The sequence below is a fragment of the Hyperolius riggenbachi genome, chromosome 2 (genome assembly GCF_040937935.1).
Source record: "Hyperolius riggenbachi isolate aHypRig1 chromosome 2, aHypRig1.pri, whole genome shotgun sequence".
Lineage (NCBI taxonomy): Eukaryota > Metazoa > Chordata > Amphibia > Anura > Hyperoliidae > Hyperolius > Hyperolius riggenbachi.
The window spans coordinates 214,353,118-214,372,587 of record NC_090647.1 but is presented as its reverse complement, the minus strand read 5'-3'; the positions used below and the strand labels follow the sequence as shown (position 1 = coordinate 214,372,587).

The 19,470-nt window shown below is 40.4% G+C and overlaps 1 protein-coding gene across 2 annotated transcripts in view; it reads left to right on the top strand.

Moving 5' to 3' along the window:
• Positions 1-2,871: 2,871 nt before the first annotated feature.
• The window catches only part of LOC137544216 (short stature homeobox protein), an 86,167-nt gene continuing 69,568 nt past the window's right edge, over positions 2,872-19,470 (top strand). For both annotated transcript variants that reach the window (XM_068265270.1, XM_068265269.1), the window contains exons 1-2: positions 2,872-3,304; positions 6,123-6,331. In XM_068265270.1, the coding sequence (XP_068121371.1) occupies positions 3,034-3,304; positions 6,123-6,331 (480 nt within the window). In that variant the 5' untranslated portion in view covers positions 2,872-3,033. The remainder of the gene's footprint in view (positions 3,305-6,122; positions 6,332-19,470) is intronic.

Below are 19,470 nucleotides of genomic sequence, written 5' to 3'. Positions count from 1 at the left end.
CACACTTTGCATGATGCTTATCAACGTCAATTGCGAGCTGCCATATTGCTCTGCCTCTCCAGAAGGGCTCACTTTTGACAAGGCTCGGGCTATATTTAGAACTTTTGCCCTGGATCTGTCTCGAGAACCACTGGTAATAGGTAGAGATACCCAGAGTGGAGCTATGTGTTCCTTCTCTCAGTACATTTTACACCTGCCGCCATATATTGTTCTAACTATATGAGGTCAGTGATCATAATGACCTTCCAAACCTCGCAAAGATTCACACGCAGCTTTTCATTATTTGCTGAGGTTAATACATCCCTCGAGCAGGGTCATGTCATGCTCAAAACACTGTACTCCATAGGTGTGCTGCTATGGCTAGGCTACCAAGACATGTAGGGTTAAGGCTATTGACGATGATGAGACTACTACTAATAATAATTATATAAATATTGCTGTTATTATTATTATTTATCTTGTAACTATAAAATAAACAAATAAAAGCCAATTACTTAAGTCCCAGTCTCAAAAAGTAAACCTGCTTTCTTTAAAACAGTGTTAGCTGCCCTCCCTGCACAGCTAAAGGCCCCTGCTGGGACATGTGTGTCTGCCCGTTTGATGAGGTATGGAATAAAATACATTTTAATATACAGCATTGCAGTATATTCAGATTTCTGGCTTTTTAAATAGCCGTCATCCGTGGGGAGGGCTGGCATGCAGAATACAATATGATTACACACAAGGCTAAATACCCCATACCTGAATTGAACAGCACAACTGTAGTCTGCAGCCACTAGTTCTAGGCTAGCATCAAAGGCAGGCTCTGATTGATCTAAGTAGATGAAATAACTCCACTGCTTTGATTACTGCACAATGTGCCAGGCATTCTCACTGCAGTCAGTAAAGTTACACAGGTACCCAAGCAGCGGTCCATGTTATATAGATGGGATATGTCTCCTGCTGCCTTTCTCCAGCATCACTATGACCTTGCCACATGGACTTGAGGGAGGAAGCCACCAGACGCTGGACCAGCAGTCAAGCTGAAGGAGAAATTGACTGAATGAAACAGATCAATGGCCAAATTGACACTCGAGTCGCTGTATTCCCAAACCTGCTTGTACCTTACCTTGTTCCGCCAAGCAAAGCAACACTACAAGGGGAAATACTGTTTGTAAGTGCAAGTCCTGCGGTCACATATCATTCATTGCATCCATCACATCCTTTGAAATATGGATAGAGCAGGATGTAGAGCTATTCCCCCAGCCAGGCCCCTGATCACATCAGACACCATCCTAGCCATCCATCAGCTCGCTGTAAACCATCGTATCACTGTAATTATTTGTGCCTTGTAAATATGTTAATACGCCTTAATATCAACGGCGCACTGACATTTTACAGTAGACGATCATTTATAATCTCTATTACAACAACCACAGCATTTAATACACCAGGAAACAGATATGTCTCTTGATATTTGGTGGAGACGCGTTTCTTGCTTATTGTACTTTGCCAGAAATATTACCGAGCAGATCAGCAATTAATAGGCTAAATGCTCAGTGAGCATACTAAACAGACTTTGATAAAGAATAATAGGATCTACAAGGTGGCCTGTGATGCGAATGTAGGCAGGCGCCTAGATACAAGCTATCTCTTCTGTTGAGATCTGCCCTTTAAGAATTGGCTATTTAAATCAATCAGTTGGTCCTGAGTGAGGCCTTGGTGTGCCTATAAACTTGATCTGGGCCTCCTTTCCATCATTTGGCTAATTGAACACGTTTTCCTAGTATGGCCAAGACCACAGCAATTAGACACTTCCCCTGGAAAAGAAACAATCGCATCTAGCCCATGCTCAAGCATCTCATTGAGAATGAACTCACGCAGCTTTGGGTGGAATTAATTATGTAATGTGATTAAATAATGAGGCTGAGGATGAAATCATGGTACAGCATGGAAATACACACGGCTATGAAATTACAATGTACAGTCACTTGTATGGTGTCAGTTCTGTTTTCAGTGAGGCGTCAAATAAATGTTATATTCTAATAATAATAATCTCATTCACTGGCTTTATTGCTAAATTAAACAGCCCGTGCCCATTTTTTTAAACTGCTACATTAGTTTATTAGCATGTTATTAATTCAAATGTATAATCTCCCCATCCTTATTGGGTTAAACCAAACGGCCTCATTGGATTATCTCGTGTAGACTGCACTAATCAAAAGGTGCAAAAGCTAACTATAGAGGATATGCCCAATCAATGCATGCATACACTACAGCTGATAACATCGGTGAGAATGAAGGTTTAAATTACTGATCAATATATAAAGGCGAAAATAAATAAAAAGATGAAGAAAAATGAAATAAAACAGATTCAGTTTAAGTTAAAAAAGAACACAGTATTTAAATTTGGAACAAAAATCTCCAAGCAATCAATTACTATCCCTAACCTCTTCATCCAATGCCACAAAACATTCACGATTAGCTCCCATTGGCTTTACTCACAGTCCTCCTTGACAATGAAAACAGGCTTTTCCTACCCTTGGCACAAGTATATTTGTTTTATACAGTGAGCAGTAAGACAGTGCAGGCACCTGTGCCTTGCCACTGTCTCCCTTTGGCTGCCTGTGTTTGCCCTTTTATATTATTATTTGTGCGTGTGCGCGCCTTGCTGGTATCTGTAAAGTCAAGGTGCACTGATGCCAAGCAGTGATGAAATAAGAAGAAAGCCAATTGCTGGACTGAGGTGGGGGATAGCTGCTAGGAATCCGCCTGCAACTGTGGAGAAGTCAGTAATTGCTGGAGACAGGGAGAGCTGGGGGGTTGGGCTGAAGTATCCATGTATAAATAGTGTGATCTCAAATTGAAAGGCATAAATAACAGCAGGAGTGATCTAACCCTATGCAGTTCATCCTCGCCGTGAAAAAAAAGAAAAAGAGAAAAAAAAAAGAAAAGAAAGGAGAAACAATAAAAAGCTTCCAGGGGACGTGTAGTTCTCCTACTGAAAACCAAGTGGATCTCTGTGGATAGGTGTTGCGAGATCACAGGGCAGCCATGGAAGAACTTACAGCTTTTGTATCTAAATCCTTTGACCAAAAAAGCAAGGACCCGGGCACCGGCAGTGGCAGTGGCAAGAAGGAGACGATCACATACAGGGAAGTTTTGGAGACGGGCTTAGCTCGGGCCAGGGAGCTGGGAAACTCTGACAGCAACCTTCAGGACATTACAGAGAACAGCAACCACTGCCCGCTGCATCTCTTCAAGGAGCACACAGACATTGACAAGGACAAGCTGAAAGACTACAACACGAGCAGGATCTCTGAGGGTAAGTATGCGAAACATCTACTGCATGGACGAAAGGCAGCCTGCCTGCTTGTACTGGATTATTACTGTGTGCTCTGGAGAGGTCAGCTAAAGTTCCAGCCATATAAAGAAAAACACTGCTAAGCGGTGAAGGAGACTCGTTCTCTGGGCTGCTCCGTCCATCAGCTGTGTTGTACATTAAACGTATGCTATTTGCTGGATTTTCTATATAATATAACCCGAATAGCCTGAGCAAGTGAGGATGGTTGATTTTTAAAGCCTGCACACGATCAGTCTGTTTTGTTTCAAACATCTGTTTTTTTTTCTTTTGTAATGTAGAACCATAATGCATGCTTTGTGAGAGGAGGATTAAATCCTGTTGTTTTATACTAGATTTATGCTGTTTTTATGTATGTGTTTTTTAAACAACACGGAATCTTGTCGTGAGTTTCATTATGCTTTCATTTAATTAAAGAGGATGGATGCATTTTAGCTTCGGCTGTTTAATGACGTTCCAAAGGTTCAGAGCAAGAGATTGTTACAAGGAGGCCCCCATAGAAAACACTCACTCCCATCTAGCTGTGAGCTGCTCCCCTATCTTTCAATCAAAGCCATCAAGAGGCCAGACACATGGGCAAGACTCGCTAAACAGTCTCTGACCCGGGCAAACAGGTGTCCCTTCCTTCAAATTGCTATCATGGCTATTCTATAGGAAGGGGGGAGAAAAAGACATATTGCAAACAGCCTGCAAAACATGTGGCTCAAAGGAAGGGGGGGGGGGGGGGGGGGAGAGAAGCCCAAAACGTTTTCATCTGGTGTGACTCAAGGTAAAACTAAATAATGAAAAAAAGACAAGTGAGAGAACAGGATGAGGAGGACATAAGTGAGTTTTGTATTTTACTCTATGATGGGAAACACCAGCTATGTTTACTGACCCTGCATACTTCTACACACATTATCCTACGTCATCCGCTAAGAATCAACATTTTGAGATTACGTTCAGTTTAAAAAAAAGGCAAATGTGTTTATTTTTATGCTACCAAGCCAGCCTGCGCCCTAAATGAATATATCCTGTTACGGAATTGCAGCATGCATAATTGCACATCGCTTGGAAATTGTACTGCCATGTCATATGTCAACACGTGGGCATTATAGACTTATAAATCACTGCAACGGGACGACAAAAATGCCTTCTCTACCAGTAAGTGAATGTCACCTTAGTGTCCCAGTCAGCTGTGGCCTTCTGTCACTCTTTTCCGCCACAATCTGGTGTCATAAAAAGTTTCCTAAACAAAAGGATTATTTCATTTCTAAAACTTCCGAGACGGGCTCTGTACACACGTGGAAACAATTACACGTCCATTTTCTTTACAACCTTTGGAAAGTTAATTTAATATAATGGATTACACCAAACGGAGGGAACTTTTTTTTTACCTTTCCAGGAGGCTTCAAAACCAAGTACAAACACACAAATACACTCTCACACACACATTATACACAAATACACTCTCACACACATTACACACCCATACACTCACACACAGAACACACATACACTTTCATACGCACATTACTCACACATGCACTCTCACACAAATAACACACACACATAAAACACTCATACACCCTCTCACACACACATACACTCTCACACACACATAACAGACACACACACATGCAGTCCCTCACACACACTTTATTAACAGCTATTTCTTAAGAAAAAAAAGGAGAAAAGAACAAAGTTTGTTGGCTAAATGCAGGGTGGTGCTTTAACAGCGTGAGTGTTTATAGTCGGATTATAAGGGAAAGGCTTGACACTTCACTATCATATTTCTAATTGAGGCTCCATTAACCACCTCCAGAGCCACTTTCTTGCCTTGCTGATTGAAGAATCATTGATAAAAGCTAGAGTGACTGTTCCCTGCATTCTGTACAGCACAGTGCTCTGCTAATGACAGACGAGCCCACTGAGAAGCACTTTGCTAGCAAACTGCTGCATAAGTGACTATGTAATATAAGTGTGTGTGTATGTGTACGCGTTAAATATCAGTCTATAAATACATTTAATTACACATACATATATAAAATCAGGATTGTGTGACTTGTTGGGGAAATCAAACCTCTTTCTTTCTTTCTCAGCAATATAAACATAACAGTAACAAACCATCTCGATCACTTCTGCATTTTGTACGTGCCCACATGTTACCTGCTTTCTAGGTAGAAGAAGTTGCCAGTAGCCAGGTGTGATCCTGCTGTATTATATAGACCCAGGAGACTGAGTACTGTGTAACACTTGCTGATAATCTATTTATCGTATGTAATGAAGCAACAAAGTGTACAGCGCGAGTGACTGGATTCATTATCGTTATTAAATAGTATTATATAGATACAAATCTATGATCCTTTTGTATTTGCATTCGGTGTGTCTGCAATTGATTTCTGTGGCTGTGTTCTCTACATCGCTATTGGACTAATAGAAATCGATTGAGCATACATTAAAGGGTATCTGTTGGAGCGGGGCAGTTCATGAAATACAAGGCGGATGAAAAGTAATTATTAAGATTACTGGCTTCTTCCTACTGAAGGGAAACCAAAAAGGCATCGATCATTTTTTTTTCTAAGGGCAAAAGAATAAAGATTATATATGAGAATACACCTTGTTAATTGAAGATCATATTTAAGGTCATTTATCAGTAGAGGCCTCTAGTTAATATGAGCGCTGGCTCTATCAGGGAATAGGCCGTTTGAAGTATGGGGGAGTTGTAACTCCATAAAGTGCTGAGAGAGCCCCAGCCAGGCTTTGATAACTAGTGACACACGGTCTCCTTGCTTTCTGCCAGGGATCTACGAGTGTAAGGACAAGAGGGACGACGTGAAATCCGAGGATGAAGATGGCCAGACTAAACTGAAGCAGAGGAGAAGCAGAACGAATTTTACATTGGAGCAGTTAAATGAACTCGAAAGACTTTTTGACGAGACTCACTATCCCGATGCTTTCATGAGAGAGGAGCTGAGTCAGAGGCTGGGACTGTCAGAAGCCAGGGTGCAGGTAAGACACACACCGTGCTAAGCCAGTCACTGCAGTCTGTGCCTGGGATAAAGTAAATATATTGTACTGCACAGTGACTGTATAGTACACGAACGATTACTGATCACGATATGCTCTTATGGGAGAGAATGAATCATTGTCATTATTCTTAACAATATAACAATATTTAATAAATAGACCCCTTTAAAGTGTTTATAATGTGCTTTTATTGTCACCTGCATAATAAACATAACGTAATAATAATAATAATAACAGCAACAGCAGTAATAATAATAATAATAATAATAATAATAATAATAATAATAATAATAATAATAATAATAATAATAATAATAATATATTATTATTATTATTACTATTATTATTAGTGTTGAGTTGAGTGCCTCCTTGCACATATATAGCAGACATTCATGCAGTCAGTTAGCAGCCATAGCCACATTTTGGCACCACATGTACATCTCGCCTTATTAGTTTTCAGCACAATTTTCCACCTTATGTCGTTGCCACCACCGAATAAAATAGGCCTCTTTAAAGGTTATTTGGCTGCTTTGGGGCTGGATTATCATGAGCCGGGGGGTAAAGGTGCCCCAGCTGACCTACTTGACAGGCATATGGATTTATGACATCCAAGTCTACCCCATCTGCTCACTCACTGCTTTCAAAGTGCTGGAAACACAATCCTGAAAATTATTATTTAGTCAGTAAAACGTATTTACGAGCTTTTAGCTGAGCGCTCGCCCTTTATGACAGGACGCATTGAATTAAATCTCTATTAGACATAACTTCTTCTGTCTGAGAAACAAAACCAATAAAGTTAAAATGAGATTTATAAATAATTGCCTTAAAAAGTGCAAATGAAGACTCACTCACTATGTGCCACAAGTGTTGCACAGCGATAATACGCTATATATTGTGAATAACTGTGTGTTGATCCTGCTCTGTATACTGTGCAGGGCAATAATTTGGGAGTGATAGAGAGTTATTTTACAAGCACCCAATACATCTATATGTATAGAGACCTATATACGTTGTGTCTAGAGTGTGTGTGTGTGTGTGTGTGTGTGTGTGTATAATTTACTTGTGTGATATTTGTGTGTAATATATACGTGTTATATACGTGTGTATAAAACATACACATGTCTGTGCAATACATGTGTTGTACTATATACACGTGTGTGTGTGTGTGTGTGTGTGTGTGTGTGTGTGTGTGTGTGTGTGTGTGTGTGTGTGTGTGTAATATAAACGTGTTTGTGTGTAATATATATGTGTGCATGTGTGTGTAATATATACATATGTGTTTGTGTATAATATTTGTGTGTAATATATGTACATGTGTTTGTATATAATGTGTGTGTGTAATATATGCACAACATGTGTTTGTGTGTAATATATATGTGTGTTTGTGTGTGTGATATATATTTATATGGTCATGTCTTGTATGCCTCGTGCAGTTTAGATCACCACTAAATATTTAGCAGTTGTACGAAGCATCCTGATGCTCCAGCTAGCCAGTTAGCTCGTTGCAATATGCCAGCACATTGCAAGGAGTTCTTGTGCCAGGCTCGGGACTTTGCTGTCTCTCCCAGAATTAATAAACAGAGAACTATAGTCTCCTTTTCTATTTCGAGGCTATCAGCTTGTCTGCCATTTCCAAGTTGTGCTCCTTCAGATCTGTAATATCTCTCTGTGGTTTGATGTACTGTTTCTATAAAAAACAAATTACTTGTAATTGAATTCTGCACTCTCGCTTTTTAGCACTTTATTACAGAGCAGCACCTAACAGGATGTTCAGAGTTATAGAAAATTGCTCCTTAAACTGCTTGGGAGAAGAAAAAAAAGTGCCACAAATGCCTATATTTATTCAGGTGGGGGGTATTAAAAGGGTGGACTTAAATATTTGTTTTCTTTGTAAATAGTTGCAGATTCTTAAAAAAGGAAGCAAATTATCAGTCTGAAAATAATAAGAAGGTTTCTTAGAATGAGTATTAGCAAATTAAAATAGGGGGGGGGGGGGGGGGGTAAATGAGAGGACTGGATATACGATCAGAAGTCACAGGGGCATTTTTTCAATGCATGCTGGCTCGTAGTAAAATCCATTCTCTTAGCACACACTGTCCTTGTTGTCAGAGGATACAGTTTCAATTTAGAGTGGAAATTCGCTGTAAATAAATTGATGCTCCTATGCCTGCCTGGTCCTTATTAACCTTTTATTTTTAGCGTGTCCTGGAACCCCATACCACCCAGCTGTCAGGGTTATAATTGAAAGTTATGAGACTATAGTGAGGAGCAGGCAGTAATTTAATTACAAGGAATATCTCTTGGTTTATGGTGCACAGCTAAATTAAATGTCATTATTCACTGTCTCTAATGGAAATCAAAAGGAAATCAGATTAGGGCGTTTGTGAAAGGAATTATTGAGTGATGCTTAATGAAGAAATAACTGTCTAAAACAGTACACTGCGCTTTACTTAGCGTAATCCTGCCTAATTGGAATTGATCGCAAAATGCGCCAAAGACTGATTCATTATTGCTTAACCTACTGGCTAATTTATCACTTTTATTTCTCATAAGCTGTTGTTTTGCTCCCCCCTTCGTTTTGTATCTCCCGTGGCTAAAACAGCTTTATCTCTCGCATGAAATCAGCTCCCTTTATTTTGGAGGATCCCTTGCTAATGCGCTAGGAGCTATCCAAAGCGCAGCCAGAGGATGACACCAGCTCAATATAACCTAATCACATTACACACTCACTGATGGCACATATGCAGCCCTCTTTGTTCGCAGGAAATACACACACAACAGGGTCTCTCCCACCCTGAATGGTGATTTCATATCAGTCCAATCAGTGACTGTCCTGGTGAATGGCTGGGTTCAGGAAAGCATGCCAGGGGACAGCGACATGCCATTGAGGTCATTATTACTAACCATAGATCATGCAATAAATTACAAATAATTCCTGGTATATGCTGCCACTGGGCTGGTGTAGGTCATGCTAATCGTTAGTGATGCTGATTAGTTTGAGTGTTTAGGAAACGCCTGTTGGCTTCAAACACACAAGTTTAATGCAGATGTCTTTATTTTCACATCTCTGCACGAATACGCGATGAGGATTTGCAACAATCTCAAAACAACAACAACAACAGCCACAAAAGGATTATTGGCACAATGTCCTGTGCACACCTTGTGTAGTACACGTGATTTTTTTTTGTGAGCCTCTGTATTGGTACTTCATAATAACGGTATATACAGAGCAAAGACAAAATTACCAGTTGCATATAAATAACTTTTCCTGGGCCAGATGTAAAAATCCTGGAGGGTCTGCAAACTGCTGCTCAGCGTCATGTTATCCACATAAGGTGGGCAGGTAGCGTCACATGTAGTATATTAATACCGCGCTATGCAGTCCTAGAGTGTCCCACCATCCAGCAGCCACACATAGCATAGCGTGACACTGCACTGTAAAGTATTGAGCACTGTGATAAATGTCTCGCGAGTCTCTCTGCACTAATCACTGCCTTGTAAATGACCGTCATTAAGTCGATTGAACACAGCTTGGAGGGAAATGCAATGCAGAAAGCGCAGCTAGTAATAATTAAACAGGCAGTCATTTGACAGTCAATTGCTCAGTTCATGCATACCTTACTATAGACACTCAATATCTGTAGGAGCCTAACAAGTCAACTGCAACTCTGGTACTCTTCTAGCTAGCCTCGTACCTTTCCAATAACACCCCACTGTCTTTAACATATATAAAGGTTTCAACTACATTTATACTTAGTAAACGTTGTAGACAAAACCAAGGGAACAGTTGGGTACCATACATGTTTAACACAAGACAAGAGTTGTGGTGCAGGCAGGGGGACACCATGCAAGTGAATGTGTACACACGATGTAACACACTGGCCCAAGGGTGATGCACTAAATAGCTGCTTTTGACCATTTTGTTCTAGACTATCAGCTGGGAGGTTTTAGAGGGATCTACTAAAAAGGTAGAAAGTACCTAACTCCAGCCCACCTTTACATGATATGTTGTAAATAGCAGCTAATCCCTCAAATGGCAACCCTTTTGAGGAAGGCATTGTCTTGCTTTAGTTCAATGTAGTAAATCATATCCAGACAGGAATGTTTGTACAGTATTCATTTGAATCTCATAGTTGAATCTTTCATCATTTAGCATCCTCCTAAGTGCAGGCAGAAGTCTCAAACTGGCCAATCAATCAATCAATCAATCAATCAATCAATCAATCAATCTACTTTCCCCCTCTCTCCTTCTCCACCTCTGTCCCTCTCTCTCCCTCTCCCTCTCCTCCACCTCTTCCCCCCCCCCCCCCTCTCTCTCTCCTTCACCACCTCTCTCTCACTCTCTCTCTCCCTCCCTCTCTCCATCTCCCCATCTCTCTCTCTCTCTCTCCCCCCTTCCTCTCTCTCTCTCTCTCTCTCTCTCTCCCTCCCTCTCTCTCTCTCTCTCTCTCCCTCTCTCTCTTTCTCCCTCTCTTTCTCCCCTCTCTCTCCCTCTCTTTACCTTTCTCTCTCTCTCTCTCTCTCTCTCTCTCTCTCTCTCTCTCTCTCTCTCTCTCCCTCGCTCTCCCCCCCCCCCTTTAACTGAACTCCAAAACAGCAAAAACAATTAATGATTTAGCTAATGTATGGGTTCAAGCGTAATTCAATCTGTACACATATACAAAAAAAAATCTAATTCAGGGTAGTCTTTTCTCCTCACATCAGTAATGAAAAAAAATGAATTTAAGGCAAATAGGATTTTTTATTGCCAAAACCCATAAAAGAGCTGCATAGAAACTGTATGGTCTAGGAGCTAGAGAAACTGCAGATATTTTTTTTCCTGTACAATGTAAGTGTAATCCAAACATTTATAATACTACTTATAGTGTAACCAACTGTCTTCGGGCAGATATTATTGTGAATTATTGACTATTATTGTCTGGACAAATCATCACATGCACTATATAATATGAAGTTTATTTATAAAGGAGATGTGCAGAGAAGGGAAGCTGTAGTCACTTCAGGCATGCAATCATGTGTTTGTTTTATAATTCCCCTCCACATGATTGGGCTTTTCAAGTGAGCAGAAATGTATATCACTCCTTTCCAATCACACAGAGGTTTAAATCAGCTCACATAGTAGTAATAGAGTATGGCAAATTGATGCAAGCAGACTAATTTAGCAAGGTAGTGTAGGTTGTGCAAGTGCAAAAGTACAAGGCATCAGGGATACACAAAACAAAGGAAATACATTTTGTGAAATCAGTTTACATTTTTTCAGGTAGTGCTTTTGTACTTCATATGTTGCACTGAGCAATAAAGCAATGCATTACTACATGTGAATGCACTGCCCATAAATTTGTATAGGCATTTTAACACCTTTTTGTTGACCTGGATCGTGTCGTCTTAATGCACTTCTACAGTGTGTTTTTGAATAACGTGCAAAATTAATCATGCTATGAAATAATGTGCAATTAACAAATTATTTCACTAGCTTTGTGCAATACATGTAGTATGAGTCTTCCCCTACTCAGTTCTAAGTAGTGTTTCACAAAAAGTACATTTTTACAAGTGTAGCTCTAGCAAAAACATTTTTTTTTCTCCAGCATTTATTAGGTATGGAAAAGATAAAACACTTGCTGACATCTGACATGAATATATTGTTGTCAAAATCTCTCTGGGGATATTTTCCTTGAGTTCATAGGGTGAGTTCACACTGTGGGCTCGTTTCCACCATAGCGAATCCGCATGCGGCGACGAGATGCGGATTCGCTTGGTACATTGAAGTGGCCGGGGCTGTTTCCACCTGTGCGGCGTGCGGGAGCGATTTGGCGGCGGGCCAAATCTGCACGGCGGGACCCACAGAATTCGCCTGCATCGGGAATCCGTGCGAATCGCCGCTAATGTATTTAATAGTAAAAACGCATGCGTTTGTTACATGCGTTTTTACCCGCGATTTCGCGTGCGATTTCGCACCCTTTTCAATGTTATTTTGCCCTGGCTGTGTCATGGTTAATTTTACATGGCACCCTGCCATGCGAAATCGCACGCGAAATCGCGGGTAAAAACGCATGCGGAAACGCATCCGCATGCGTTTTTACAAGCGTCGGAATGCGGCCGAAATCGCGTCGCAACAGTGGAAACGAGCCCTGTGGCTTATATGCAATTAACTTTTTCTCCTAGTTGATCATTTCAAACTTGTCAATAGAGTGCCCTTTAAACCACCAGCAAGCAAAAGAATACTCAAAATAATTATAACATACATTTTCACTTACTTTTTGGTACTTTTTAAATTGCAAAGTGCTGAAAAGTTATTCTAAATCAAAAATGAAAAAAATAACTCCTAGGAGAAAACTCAGGAGAAAAAAATAATTACATATGGCTTGACTTCAAGGCTTGTGTGTTATGTTGCAATTGTTGCCACATGTGAACTCAGTGCCCATACAACAATATGGGCATGTGCATATGTCTGCATTATAATGGACCAAAATAGTCTTTTGCACTTTCTATACCACATTTCTGGATAACATGTTTGAGTTTGAAAACACACGTTATACAGCAATTGTTCATGTTATGAAAATAACTTGCGCATTTTAACATGCAGTGTTGTCACTGCATTATGCTCACATTACAGCTTGTGCACAATGCTTACTCGATGCAATGATATTGTAATGGTACTGTTCACATGAGCGCATTAATAGTGCAGTGCAATAGATCTGTTGGGAATAACGTGAAGCAGGCAGCGCAGCACCGCATAATGTGCGTTTTAACATTTACAGTGAAGCATATTGTCTATGAACTCTATACCTCATGTGCAATTCAACTTTTTATCTCAGTTGCATTGCGATCCTGTTTTTCCAGGGAATACAATGCTACTCCCCACTGTCCCCAGTGTGAATGTGTAGCCTCAGTATGGACAATGTGCATGTTTACAATAGCAATGAAGCACATTTTTATGTACTATATGCTTCACTGCATGGGTCACATCAAATGTGTCCCACACAATGCAACTTTGCCTTACCATTGTCTTGGGATCCTTTTTTTTACATGGTATGTAACACAATGGGCTTGATTCTCAAAGCCGTGATAACTCTTATCATGGTCACTTGCATTTTGCGTGCGCTATAACGTGCGTAACGTTTTTTGCTCACAAACACGAAAACATTATGCGCACTATAACGCTAGCGCGACCGTGATAAGATTTATCACGGTTTTGTGAATCAAGCCCTATACCCCAGTATGAAACTACCTTCACCCTAGCCTTATTCTTAGCCTTATTATCAATGAATCTTCTACCAGAACAGGAAGGAAAATACACTCCCACAGCAGGGGTGGAGACAGGAACAAAAGTCTCATGTATTGTAGCACTTTCCAGTACTAGAAAGAAGATTTTTTTTCTATTGCTGTAGGCCCCCTTCCTTGAAAGATATGTTACCTTATTACACTCTGACAGAAAGAAATGGGATATTTCCCAGCTTGAACCAAGAAAGCAATAAAACCCTAATTGAACTTATAATCGTTCCACACTATCCAAAATGTACAAAAAGTTTTTTTTGTTTTTCCTTTTTTTTACTGAAAGTTACAAGACCCCTATAGATTTCCCTAACATCAACCCTCCACTTAACGACCAGCTAACGCCGATAGGCGGCGGCTGGTCGTTTGTGGTTTTGCATGGAAAACTTTCCATGCCAGTTCACGGAGGGTGTCTCCGTGAACAGTGAGCGAGCCGCCGATCGCGACTTGCATGCGTAATATAAACACGCGGGGAAGAAATCCCCGCTGTTTACATCAATACAGTGCCGTAAAGGAGATCGGCAATCCTCGGCCTCTGATTGGCCGGCGATCATCGTCATTTGATAGGCTGTAGCCTATCCTACATGGCGCAGGACGGATATCCGTCCTGCGCAGCCCAATGAGGGAGAGGTAGGGAGAGAGAGGAAGGGAGCGCAGAAAACGCTGCGGAGGGGGGCTTTGAAGAGCCCCCCACGCTCGGCCACACGGAGCGGCGGCGATCAGACCCCCCCAGAAGGTCATCCCCCTAGTGGGGAAAAAAGGGGGAAGTCTGATCGCCCTGCCTTGCACACGATCTGCGCTGCGGGCTGGAGAGCCTACGCAGCGCAGATCTGACAGAACAGCTCTGGTCCTTAAGTGGTTAACTGGGCCAGTGGTGAGGATAGAGGTGAGGATGCTGTGGCTGGTTTCTGGCCTTTGTGTTGTACAAAAAGGCTGCAGCATTAAAAATCTTTAGAATTAAACAATCAAACAAAAAAACCCACAGATACGTTTTGAAAATTGACATGACATGACATGCATCGGTACCAAGGTCTTATAGTATTCTTGGCTACACAATTCGAGGAAATCCCAGCTACTTTACTGGCCATGACTTTGGAGTGTATTGTGGATTTCCAGTGTGCTTTGTTGCTGTCATGCTGCAGAATAATGTAGAGGGGTGGTATTTGTTAGACCTTTGTACCTGTACATGGTAACTGTAAAGTATGTTTTGTTTTATTTTTTTAAAGTTAACACTTTAGCAGCTTTTCCATAGAATTGATATCAGAATCTGAGTTCTTGCTTCTGTCTCTTGTATGAAAAATCAGACCTCTACTCGAGTTTTTATAGCTAGGCATACATTACATGTTTTTAATACATAAAACATTGTATTTGAAATGTAAACCTGATAAAATCTAGGTAAGAGTAGGGCCTCACCAATCCAATTAGCTCTAAGGGCTTGATTCAGTAAACGGTGCTAACCTACTTAGCACGCCTAAAGACTTTAGGCGTGTTAACCAGGGTGCTAAGCAGATTAGCAATGTTTCTCCAATCAGATCGCGCGCAAAGACCTGTGCGCAAAACTTTGCACGCGCACAGCGCAGTGCGCACGGAACGTCGCATAGATGTGAATGGGCACTTTGCGCGCGATCTGATTTTAACACGCCCAAACTGAGATAAGGCCCGATAATGGCCTTTTCAGAAGCGTGCTAACAGTTAGCACTGCTTACTGAATCGAGCCCTAAATATTGGTTGAATATTGATCAGAGATGCCCATTCCTTGTAGAAGTGATCCTGATTGGAGCACAGACGGAGCTTCAGTTCTGAGCGACAACTTTATACTGCAGTGGGTAGTACAAAGCTCAGTAATAGCACAAGCACAGCACAGCAATTGATATTAGACAAGATTTCTGCTGAAAAAATGTCTATTAACTATTAGTGCAACAGGATAGACCAGGCAGACAATCAATATCAGTGTTTGTCTAGCCTAGGACCACTATGATGAAAAAATTAAAAATGTTACATCCAGACATGTACATTTGTCTATGTTGCTTTCACTTTCAGTGGTTAATATGACAAATCTGGTTTTGGCCATGTCCATTTCCTCATAGGAGAGTGGAGACCTTAGGCTCTTTTAACATCTAAAATCGAAATCGCAAACGCAAGCATTTTGCAATTTTGTGCAGAATTTTTGCACAAAGATTTTTTAATTCACTCCCTGACGCAAGTCAGGAAGTGAACTCTTTGATCCGGAAAATAATAAATACGATGTATTTATTCTTAAAATTGCAAACGCAATCACTGCGCAAAGCGATTTTCTATACCTTCCATTGGAGCAAAATTGCCCCAAAATGGTACAGGCACCTCTTTGTTCTGAGGAAATGCACTGATATGAACCTTTTTTATAGAGAATCATTGCACAAGCATTTTGTGGGTGATTTTTAAAATTGCCTGCATTTGAAAAAAGGCCGAAAACACCCTTAGGTCTTTTGCACACCACATGCAATTCCGATTTTGAATTTTAATCGATTGTAACATGCAATTCAAATTTCAGATCTTTAATCATTACTGTATGCTGCATTTTCTCTGCGTTTTTCTTTTGATAGCAGCCAGGAAAAATCGGAATCACAAATCGGAATCGCAAATCGGATTTGCAGTGTGCAGGGAGCCTAAGTGAGAACAAGCCCTTAGAGTATTTTGTTTATGCTTACTCTTTGGTCTATACCACGAGGCCTCCCTACTTGCTGGCACATCTTTTTTAGCAGTTGAACTGAGCAATTGCCTAAAAAGTGCTATTGAAAATAAAGAAAACCCTGAGGCTGGATTCACAGTAGTCAGTTGCATAACGCACATTAAAATGTGTGTGAACTGCACTGGAGACTGGCCATAGACATTAATGCAAAGCCTGCATGCGAGTTAGAGTAATATGCTCAGTTATAACAGTACTTTAATCAGCCCTATAGAATTGTATGTGCAGTGAAATGACAAGCAGAAATATTCTGCAACACAACTGACCACTGTGAACTAGGCTTGATAATCCCCAAAGAGAAAATAGACTAATCCAAAACCAGCCAGACTTGTTCGATTTTTGTTTCATACTTTAGGTGACAGTGAGATAAGAAAAAAGATATTTATAGTGCATTTTACTCAGACAAACATACTTGCATACCAATTGATTTTAGTCTATTGTGGTTGGATGAGCAAAGTAACTGTTCATTAGGTGCTGTTAAGGTTTTCAACTGTGTGGTAAACATATGGGTTCACAACACTGAACATCCACCCATCTTGACTTCCTGGGTTTAAGTTTTCATTTGGTTACATGTGAATTATGAGAGGTGGCACTTATTCATCAAAATTAATGTCAACTGCCTAGTTCAACTGACTGTGTGAATTGTTCTTTAGTATGTGTATTACACAAATCAGGACACTTCCTGATTGTGTATCGAGAGGCCCTCTACCACAGCATGATTTCCAGTACCTGACCGACCTATTATTAGGTCTAAGTAGTGTCATGTGATCATGGGCTTCTGTGGAAATACCAAAACCCAGTAAATTATCATTTTATATTTATATAGCACCAACATCATCCACAGCGCTTTAATGAGTGCATACTCATGTCATTAACTGTCCCTAAGAGTAGCGCACTATCTAATTTCTACCATAATAATAGCTTAACATCCCTACTATAGACTTAGGCCAATTTTGGGGGGAACCATTTGACTTAATGGCATTTTTTTGGGTGTGGGAGAAATTGGAATGCCCCAAGGAAACCCACTCAAACACATAGATAACATTCAAATTCCATGCAGAGATTCCTAGCCAAGAATCAAACATCAAACACTGCAAGATTGATTAGCACTACACTGCTGTGCTGCTTCAGAAATCGTAATACTGCCATACATACAGTATATCAGAGGTGCCAGCAGTGGCTATTTGTTTCTGAATAGAGGCTTAGCTGTTACAGCCAGTGTTCTATGGTTCTGCTGTGTTTTCATAGACACACACCAATCGTATGATGAAACAATAAGTTTGATCAAATGTTCACATCTGTCTGAAACTGAAATATTAACTTAAGAAAAAATGGATTCATTATGATTGGTTTCAGTCAAATTAGAAATGAAGATTAATTTGTTGAATGTGAAAGGTAGACTTTTTTTTTATCAAATAGATTTTATTAAGTAACTAAATATTTTTTGGTAATTTCTGATCTATCTATCTATCTATCTATCTATCTATCTATCTATCTATCTATCTATCTATCTATCTATCTATCTATCTATCTGTGTATAAAGATGTATTAAATTAGCTAACCTTTGTAAACATAGAGTCATCTGTTGTATTTGTCAGAATAAGCTATGAGAATGCTTAACCCAGTAGTGATCATGTGGTGTAGTGTATTAATACAGAACACATAGATTTGCTGAGAACATTATCTCAAGAATGTATTGTTTCAAGTATACTTTTATCCTGTTGTAGAGATCAAGGTGATTTCAGTGAGACCCAGTCAGTATGGTTACTAGTGACAGCACATTCTTATGGCCCATACTCACGGGCAGCAAAAGTGGCCTGTCGCCAGCACACGTGAGCGTGTGGGCGACAGGCCGGCGACAGCTCCTCGCCAGGTCCCTCCGCGTACACACGTGGAAGAGAGACCAGCGGTGCGACGGAAGCTGTCGCCGGCGTTCCTCCTCCCCCCGCCGGAAGCTCCGTATACCTCAATGTAGGTTGCTGTCGCTAGTCCGCGTACTCACGTGGACTAGCGACAGCTGTGGCGGAGGTGCGGCGGCGACTTTCGCCAGGCATTTGAAACTTTCAATCGCCTGGCGACATCAGCGACGGGCGACAGTTCGGGGTGCGCGCCCGTGCGACGGAGCATACTCACGATCGACCTGTCGCTGCAACACGCTCGTGCCGCGTGTTGCGGCGACAATTGTAGCCCGTGAGTATGGACCATTAGTTTTGTGCATTGATCATTAGCTGTGATAAGTAAACATGGCCTTGTCATCTTCCTCACTCCACAGTCTCTTAGGCAGGCTGCAGTGGAATATTCCGCTGTGCTGGACCCCACTGAGACACGCTTTGATATAGTTTACATCTCCCATTGACTGGATTCTCCTACTGTAAATTATGGACATTTAGCATTATCAATTATTATTTCATTTTAATTCAAATTCATTTTAATTCATTCAAATCAAGAATAGAAATGACTGAGACTATGATTAGAACTACATATGAACAATATTACAATCAATCAGAGCATGTTATAGTTGTACTTAAAATATTTTAAAAGTATGCCTTCTGTTTTTTACTAAATAAACACAGATTAAAACTTTGCATTTTTTAGTGTACCATCCTAAGAAAAGCATTTTTTCTGTTCATACAAAAAAATGGTTAAAATGCTAATAACAGCGGAATACCTAAGATTCATATAGAACCCCTCCCCCATGCAGGTTTTCATGTAACTCTGGTAGCAGCAACTTTTACTCCCCAGTGCAAAAGATAAATAGGACATATTTTATTGGAAAAAAGAACACAACAAAGAAAAAAAATCTAAACAAAAACAAATCTAAATTCTATTTTGAAGCTCCAAAATATGACAGACATGTTAGAAGAGTTAAAATAAAATGTGTAAAATAATGTCCGTGCAGTAGTGTACTCTTTTTCTGCCTATTCTGCCCTTTTTATGGATTATTTAAGGTTAAAATACTTATAATAGGCACAGCAGACAAGTAATAGAGAAGGCATTTTAGATCAGAGATATCACTCAGAGGTAAAGCAAGTAGTGCAGTTAGCCAAGGTAAAAGTTATGGCAGGCACAAAGGTACAGGTACAAAGGATACAAGACACTAAAGCAATCATTTAAAGATCAAAAT